The 9,004-nt window shown below is 32.6% G+C and overlaps 1 protein-coding gene across 1 annotated transcript; it reads left to right on the top strand.

Annotated features, from left to right (window-relative positions):
• The first annotated feature begins 874 nt into the window (after window positions 1–874).
• LOC131655683 (magnesium dechelatase SGRL, chloroplastic-like) lies at window positions 875–3,238 on the top strand. Its single transcript, XM_058925515.1, has 5 exons — window positions 875–1,188; window positions 1,530–1,706; window positions 1,872–2,030; window positions 2,539–2,685; window positions 2,772–3,238. The coding sequence occupies exons 1-5, from the start codon at window positions 1,057–1,059 to the stop codon at window positions 2,934–2,936; spliced, it is 780 nt and encodes a 259-aa protein (XP_058781498.1). The 5' UTR covers window positions 875–1,056; the 3' UTR covers window positions 2,937–3,238.
• Window positions 3,239–9,004: the final 5,766 nt, after the last annotated feature.

Genomic DNA, 9,004 nt, shown 5'->3' with positions numbered 1-9,004 from the left:
ATTTTTTATTTATATAGAGGAGTAATTGTAACCACCTGCTATCTTTGAGTTGTGAACGATGGAATGACGTTAAATGTATCTTGATCTTGAATCTCTTTTCTTCTTTCCCAAGATAATACACCTACACTACAAGTGATTTGGACGTATTATTTATTTCTCTAGATTGGACCTGCGGGCTCTTCTAGTCAGTGTAGAACACAAATCTTTGTGTGTCTTTGCGCACGTTAATATCATTTACCATTAATTTATTTAAAGAATTGCTAAATTAAAAAGGGTTAATGAACTTTTTGGTCCCTCTAAATATTGCAGATTTCGTTTTTAGTCCCTCCAAAATTTTCCTTTAAGAAATAGTCCCTTCAAAAAATTTCGTTTAAACTATTGGTCCCTAACGTCAAATTTCGTAGCTAATCGGTGGCTAAAATCGTAGCTAATCTCTAGCAAATTTGACGTTAGGGACCAATAGTTTAGACAAAAAAATTTGAAGGGACGATTTCTTAAAGGAAAATTTTGAAGGGACTAAAAACGAAATATGCAATATTTAGAGGGACCAAAAAGTTCATTAACCCAATTAAAAAATATATTTTTATTGAGGAATTAGAGAGATTTGTTAAAGTAATTAATAGAGAAAGCAAGTCCGGCCGGGTTGGGTTGTTCTGAATCCGAAGAGCCGACCCAAATAAAGCCACGTCATTACATTATCCATCCACCAAACGCTATCGAAATTTTGAACTGTCTGATGACGTGGCACAGCACGTTCAATCCCACCAATTCTCCAGTACAATGTGTTTGTGTGTTTTAAATTTTTCTATGATTAATTTTAATAAATAAATAAAAATTAAAAAAATAAAAATAAAGAAAGAAAATGTGTGGAAGAAATGGATAGATAGAGATTTTGGAGTCTTGTGGCTTCTGAACAGAATCACACAGTCCACATGAACAAACCAAACTGAGAACACTAATTTCCCACATCACTCTTTAACAATAGAAGAACAAGGAAAGAAGATAATGGTGGTGGCATGTGAAACATGAAGAGGATTCTATTATTATGCATCTTCAATGGCATCATTATGTCATAATGCCTTTTCATTTTCACATACCAAACTTTTCCCTATCATGTTAAAGCCATCTTTCAGATGCTCCTCCATTACTACTCATTCCACACCTTCCTACAATTCCCTTGTTTTTGAGGTGATTCTCTCTCTCTTTCACTTTCTTATTATTATGTATTCAATCTTAATTGTTAATGTAGCAAGTTTCAATCTGTAAACCATATGCATGAGAAACCTAATTACTTGTATGTGAATGTGTAGAATGAATTGTGCTTCTTGTATTTTACTTCATGATCTGTAGATTTGTTTAAGATTTTCAATTTTGTTGGTTTGTTATGTCTGCTTTGATGCATTGAAGTTGTGATTGAATTAGGGTTTACATCTTTGGACTTTTTTGTTTCACATAGAAAATACTATTTAGTATCAGTTGTGTTCATTTTATAAGATTTACCTTCTTTTTTCTTTTTTTTTTTATCTTAGACTGTTAGGCTATTGGGTCCTCCAGCGAAATTTGAAGCTTCGAAACTGAAGGTTGTTCTATTGGAAGATCAGATAAACAGATATGCAAGTATTATTCCAAGAACCTACATTCTATCCCACTGTGACTTAACAGCTAATCTCACTTTAGCTGTTTCCAATATCATCAAACTCGAGCAGGTTTGTGTCTTTATGCTTTTCCTGGTTTCGAGTGGAAATTAGTCTTTAATGCATTTTTTGAACGAAGGCAATTCTAACGAGTGCCTGTAGACATTTGCACGCATTGTCTGGCATTGCTTAATTGGCGCATATTTGATGTCTTCTATTCCTTGTGTGAAATGGCAGTTGAGAGGGTGGTACCAAAAGGATGATGTTGTAGCTGAATGGAAGAAGGTGAAAAATGAAATGTGCCTACATGTTCATTGCTTTGTTAGTGGTCCTAATTCCTTCCTAGATCTCACTGCTGAATTTAGATATCACATTTTCTCCAAGGAAATGCCTTTGGTATGTTTGTATTTACTTTATATTATCCCCTTAATGCATCTAATTCCTATCAAAACAGAAATAATCCGAGAACTATAACTAGGACTGTTCTAACATGTTCTCCCTCTTGACTCAAATATAAGCAAAAAAATAATCATATGTTCTAACATGTCCCTCCCTCTCGACTAGAACAAGAAATTCTTTACATTTGAGTCCGGAGGTAGTATTCTATATTGCAACTTAATCGAAAAATTGCATATATGGGTCCTAATTTAGTGACCTTGTGATATACTTTAACTGGTAAATGTGTAAATTGGTCCTCCAATTGGAGATTACTGGATTAGTAGTAAATTCTCGAGAAGACTTTCTTTCATGAACAGTGTATCCAAATCGTTGTTTAAAATTATTATCATATTTTGTTCCCATAGTCTTGCAGCGATGATTCTCTCACTTTTTCTATGTTTTAATGGCAGTCCTATGCCTAAATGTATTATGACACATGGTTGGATTGTTGTCTTGAGCATGCCAGGTACTCAAAGCAATTCAATGCGGAGATTCTGCACTTTTCCACGAGCATCCAGAATTGCTGGATTCTATCGTTCGAGTATATTTCCATTCTAGCTCAAAAATATACAACAGAATGGAATGTTGGGGGCCTTTAAGGGATGCAATGGAGGTAATATTTCTAAAATGAGTAATTTTACTTTCTTTTTTACATTGCCTTTTTGTTTTGTCATCTGATTATGTTTCTTCTGCTTTCAGGGAAGACGAGGCGATCAGTTACAAGGGTTGATAAACAGAGATCGTCCTCCTGAAGAATGGAGAAGTCCAATGTCCACATTCCAAGCTCTTTTTGCTTTTCTTCTTTCAAATGTATTACTGGTAACTTGGTTGATTTGCTTATATCCCGATTCTTTCCTCAGCTAGAGCTTTGGGTGGGTTTAGACGAAGCAGAAGTCAGGTTGCAAAAATGACTGTAAGAGGAAATTGTAAAATTGCACAAAAACACATTACTTGTGCAATAAAGGAAAATTCATTTTATGAATTATGTAATTATTAAGCAAAGGAATTAACAGATTGGATTCAATCCCACTCAAAGATATGGCCTTGATTTTAGTTTTTCAGTCTTATTTTCTATAATTGATTTGTGCTTAAGATTTGTATTCATTGATGTGCCACTTATCAAATGCAAGACACTTTACCCGGATCACCTGTAGTTGCCAAAGTGCCACTTTCACATAATCACATTACCATATTAGTGACAGTCGGATAAAGATTGCATAATACATATATTTGTTAATTTTGGCTCGATGCTTTACTTTCACGACATTGCCTCTATATATAATAACATGAGCACTTACAATAATTGCTTAGTATTCTTATTCTATATACCCGTTGGGAGTACAAATTTTCTAATCTATTTTAAGAATGAAAAATATAAACAATTAACAAACAAATTATTGTTTATTAACATTCCCATCAAATGGCTTATTAAGCAGCATTAATTTTCTAACAAAAAAAATGATGACGTGGATGCATAATAGACTTGTAAAGTATATCTCCAACTTGAAATTGTGTATTGAGATTAAGAAGTGATATTAGTTAATCATCATAGACATCAGGTAATAAATGACAATCGACTTCGATATGATTGGTCTCTTCATGAAAAATGAGATTTGTTACAATTTGGATGATGCTTGTATTGTTAGCATAAAATGACGTAAAGTGACATACGCTCTATTTGAGGAAGTCAAAGTTGAGTCAAAATACCGCAAAGCTAAATTATTTCCGAAAAAGCAATTGACAAGGCACGATACCCTAATTCAATGGAAGATGTGAAAACTCTTGTTTGTTTCTGTTGGAACAAGTACACGATTACAGATCCGAGTAGAGAGAAACACACAAAAACTTTGTTCATACAGTTTGGCCAAATTACATACGTCTGCGATTATAGATAGTTCTGTCTTATTGATTTGTTATGAATTACACACTTTAAGGTTTCAGTTTTACAAGTATATATAGGGATTATAATTATCCAAATTACAATAATACCCCTAAACTACTCCGCGGCTCCGGCCCTTGCTCACTTGACATTACCTATGAGCTAAACTCAACAATCTCCCCCTTGGCGGATATCAAACCCCTATGAAGATTAACTACATAATGTCATATCCTAGCAATTTTGTGGCGTGTAATTTTTACTTAACACTGAGAAACATGTAACAAGTTCAAACAATGTTTGAACTTGTTACCGGTGACTGGCTTGATCAACATATCAGTTGCAATCTCTGAAGTGTGAACCTTCTAAAGTAATATATGTCTGGATACCATCAACTCCTTGATCTTGTGGAACCTCACATCAATATACTTGGTCCTAACATGATACACCTGATTTTTCTCCAAATATATAGCACTCAGACTATCACAATGCATCTGAACTCCACCTTGCTTAACACTCAACTCTTTCACTAACCTTGTAAGCCATAATGATTCCTTGACAGCTTCAGCTTGCCATGTATTCGGCCTCAGTTGTAGACATAGATATATGGATTAAACTGGTGATTTCTAGCATATAGGCCCTCCCACAAGAGACCTTGATGCCACATATCCACCCAAAACCTTAAGGCAGTGAGGATATGGGTCACCTCTCTTATAAAATCAACATTTCATACATTTTTGGTCGATATGTGACTTTAACACTTTCATAATTAAAACCCAATAATCTCCCCCACAAGTGTGATTCACCCACATTACTAGCCTTGATCCACACTAGGATCCACTTCTGCCACCCCATCAAGCCAGCCTGGCTCTGATACCACTGTTGGGAAATTCGAGGAGCAAGGCCCAAAAGTGTTAATGGAAAGAAAGAAAGAATAAACCACAATGTGAGGTTCCATTCAAGTAGTGAATTATACGAAGAACTATTGCCAGGTGAAAACGAAAAGGATAATACATGATTCAATTTACTTATCGAACAACAAAAGATATGCTAGAGCGAGTACTAGTCAATTAATTAAGGTTACCCACAAGTTGTTGGTACAATAAGGGATCCAAAAAAAGACCATCATCATAACAATGATATTTAACATTAATCTCAAGAGGAGTATCCATCAATTTTTTGATTGGAGACCAACCATTGAAATCAAATATGTAGCGTACTTATGTTGATGGAGACATATGCCCTTAGGCGTATAATAAATCTTAAGACCTAGAAAATAATGTAGGTTACCAATACCTTTCATGTGAATAAGGCATGTGAGTGCTATTTAATTCGCTGAATGGAAGCATGATCAGAACCAATGATAACCATATCATCAACATACAAAAGAAGTAGAAGAATACTATTAGTTGTGCTATGATAAATAATGAGGAATCATATTGAATTTGAGTAAAGGAGAGTCCAAGTAGAGTGAAACAAAATTTTTCTTATCATGCCATTGGCGCCTGTTTCAAATTGTATAAGGAGTGTTTATGCTTGCACGCATGCTTAGATGGAGAGAATAGATTTTGAAAAAAGTCATATAACAATCTTCAATCATGTAACCATGAAGTAAGACATTCTTCACATCTATTTGATAAATATATCTCCTTTTAGAAGCAATTATAGCTAGTAGAATGCGAACAAATTTCATTTTTGAAACCATTGCAAATGTCTCATCATAATATACATTACATATTTCTGCTTGCTTTCAAAGGAAATCAATCGAACCTTGTAGCGGTTTAGGGATCCATAAAAATTCAATTTCACCAAATACACCCATTTGTAACCTATGAGTTTAATATTAGGAGGAGAAGAGACAAAATCCCATGGGAAATTATCTTTAAGAGCTTAAAGCTCCTCGTTTATTACTTTTATGTAGTGCACATCTTTAACAGTCAGTGAATAATAGGTAGAATATATATTCTAGAGTGTGATGCAGTCAAAGAAGTATGTGAGGAATCATACTTGTTTGGTAAATATGTATCAGTGCTCAAGTTATTCAACCAGAAGACATTGTTCAACATATACAAGATCAAGTGAAATATCAATGTCGAGAAGGAGAGTGGGAACTTGTTGTTTGTATTTTCTAACAGATACATTGTCTGATTTATAATGTTCTATAGATTGAAGCGTAATAGAAATAATGGAAAGAATAGCAATATCATTAATGACAGGAGAAAAACAACGAAACATACATTGATTATAAAAAAATGGCACATTTCTATAAATATGAAAGTGATATTTAAAGACATCATAACACAACAAACCCTTATAAGAGTGATTATACCTCATAAATTCATACTTAACAGACCGTGCTCCAAGCTTATGTTTTTCAAACACAGGTAGCTATAAAACACACATATTCAAAAGTATATAAATCACAATAATCAGACTGAGTTTTAAACAGATGAAATAATATAGAATCAAAATCAATAATTGTAAAAAGGAATGATATTGATCAAAAAGACAACTTCGGACATGGCCTTTACCCAAAATCAAGATGGCGTAGAAGCTTGAAGAAGTAAGGTGCAGGGCCGGTCCTGACTTTTTAGAGGCCCTGGGCACACAAATAAATGGGCCCCTAACAAAAAATTGATGTTTTATTCACCTATGAAATGAACAAGAGTCTGAGAGACAAGATCAAAAATATGAAATTTGGGTTGTTTCTAACTATAAAAAGAATTTCAATGCAGATAAGTAGTCATATGCAAATCATTAAAGCATTCAAAATTGAAATTTGATTAATTGAATTAAGAATGAGAATTTTTTTAAGTGCCTTAATTGCTCCAATTTTTAGGCAACATCCACCATCTCAAAGAAATAGAAGTGGCGTTTTCTCTTGCTTTAATGGCGGCAAATTAAGTCGCTAAAAAATGTAGGAGTAGGCGTAAATCATGTTCTTGCTCAAATTCGCAGGTTTATCGAATTGGTAAGAAGTTTATTTCTATGATAAAAAAAAAATCAAAGCACAAGTGATAATAAATTTGATTTCATCATAAAAATTTGATAATAAATGAGATAATTGATGATAAATTTTTAAATATTTGATTGTAACATGTAAATAGTCTTTATAATTTACACTAAAATAAATTAAAATAAAATTATAAGGGTTACAATAAATAACCATCAAAAATAAAATTTAATCATAGATTATATACAAATTATTTTATAATTAAAATTTGAAAAATATTAATTGTCACATAATAAGTGCATTTAGATAGAGAGAGCAGAATAATTGTCTTATTTAATTTAATTTGTGAAAACCCAACCAACGATTCTACATTTTGTAAAAAAAATAATAATTGAAAATTTAGGAACCAATAAGGATCGAACCGACTACACAAGGATTGTAATGAACTTGTTAAACCACTACGCTATAAATAACAAGATGTTAAATAATTTCGCTAATAGTTAAATATTTTAATATTTCAGTATTAATTTTTTTTATTTACACCTCCTAAAATTGAGGCCCCCAATTTTTTGAGGCCCTGGGCTGTGGGCCTGCTTGCCCTGGCCCAGGGCCGGCCCTGGTAAGGTGCATGTAACATCAAGTAAATGAAGATTCTTGTGTTCTGCCATCCTATTTTTTTTGGGTTATTGGGACAAAACCTTTGAAAAAAATATGCATTTCTATTGAAGATACTCTTGAAACTCAAGAGACATTTACTCACCATCAGAATTAAAGCATAAATGTTTAAAACTTGCTCGAATTTGAGTTTCAACATATGAAAAATTTCTTAAATATAAAAAACACTTTAGATTTAGACAGAAGAAAATATATTCATGTAAAAAAAATATAATCATAAATTAATACCATAATGTCTTAATGGTTGTTTCATCGAGATTACATGTGCACGATGACGAATTCTACTTCAACTGCGGATAATGCGACACAAATTGCTTCTTAATGTTCTATGAGGCAAGTGAATTTCCCAGTAAATGACCCACTAGTACTTTTACAATCCAACTTACAATTAGAGAAATCAAAATTAGAGTATCCAATCGTAGCACAATGAGTCCCTTTGAAGGTACCATACACAATTTAGTCGTGTGTTAGTAAAATACCTCGTAATACATTTTTTCGTAGTGATGTGTGAGTTATTAGGGTTTTCTTGAAAGTATGCACACATAGAGATAACAAACATGATATTAAGAAGAGGTGTAATGAGATAGAGAAAAGAATCGATCTTATATCAATCTTTTATATCTTTTACTGACTTGTTTATCTCATCTTTGTCTAAGTTACTTAAAGTACTCATGGGAGTTGATATTGGTGTTTATTTTTCCATTTTGAATCTTTTCAGTTGCCCGTTGCAGTATTTAGCTTGATTTATGAAGGTGGATTTTGTTCGATGTATTAGTAAGTCAAGGAAGTACCGAAGTTCACCCATTAATGATATTTCGAACTTATTTTTTATCATATTAAAAAAATTCTTACACAAGGATTCGTCAGTAGCACCAAATATGATATCATCAACCTAAATTTGCACAAATAAAACGTTATGCTCATATTTTTTATAAATAATGTTGTATAAACCATTCATCTTTGAAAATTATTTTCAAGTAGAAACTTGCTTAAGTAGTCATTGTTGGCTATTTTCTATGTAAGAGTAGCAAGTGTTCAGTGTAAAATGTAAGAGTAATGATACCATAGAATGTATTAATCGTAATGGTTTTCAACTTAAAATTTTTGAAAAAAACAAACAAAAATAATATATAATTAATGGTTGTCACTTAATTAGAAACTATAAATCAAAATTTGAGAGTAAAATTTTTAATAAAGTGGATTAACATGTTAGGCAATGATTCGTTTAGTGACTTCACCTAATACATGAGTATGATATCATATGTCGTAACAAATGAGACCAAAATACCATTTCCTGGTGTATGTCTATAACGCCAAAGTATATACAATAATTCAATATGGAACAAATTTATAAGCCTCACAATAACATCCATCAATTTTATTTATAAGTTTTGTTTTCTCATATGTCTTTTAGCTCTTTATCCCTAA

This window comes from Vicia villosa, linkage group LG3, assembly GCF_029867415.1.
Source record: "Vicia villosa cultivar HV-30 ecotype Madison, WI linkage group LG3, Vvil1.0, whole genome shotgun sequence".
NCBI classification, from domain to species: domain Eukaryota; kingdom Viridiplantae; phylum Streptophyta; class Magnoliopsida; order Fabales; family Fabaceae; genus Vicia; species Vicia villosa.
Note: the sequence above shows the minus strand (reverse complement) of the source record. Positions and strands in the feature narration are given on the sequence as shown.

Excerpts from the sequence above, each read along its gene's own strand:
- LOC131655683 (XM_058925515.1), top strand. The coding sequence starts at position 1,057 with ATGGCATCATTATGTCATAATGCCTTTTCATTTTCACATACCAAACTT. Across the intron at positions 1,189-1,529 it reads ACAATTCCCTTGTTTTTGAG|ACTGTTAGGCTATTGGGTCC; the intron begins GTGATTCTCTCT and ends TTTTTATCTTAG. Across the intron at positions 2,686-2,771 it reads CTTTAAGGGATGCAATGGAG|GGAAGACGAGGCGATCAGTT; the intron begins GTAATATTTCTA and ends TTCTGCTTTCAG.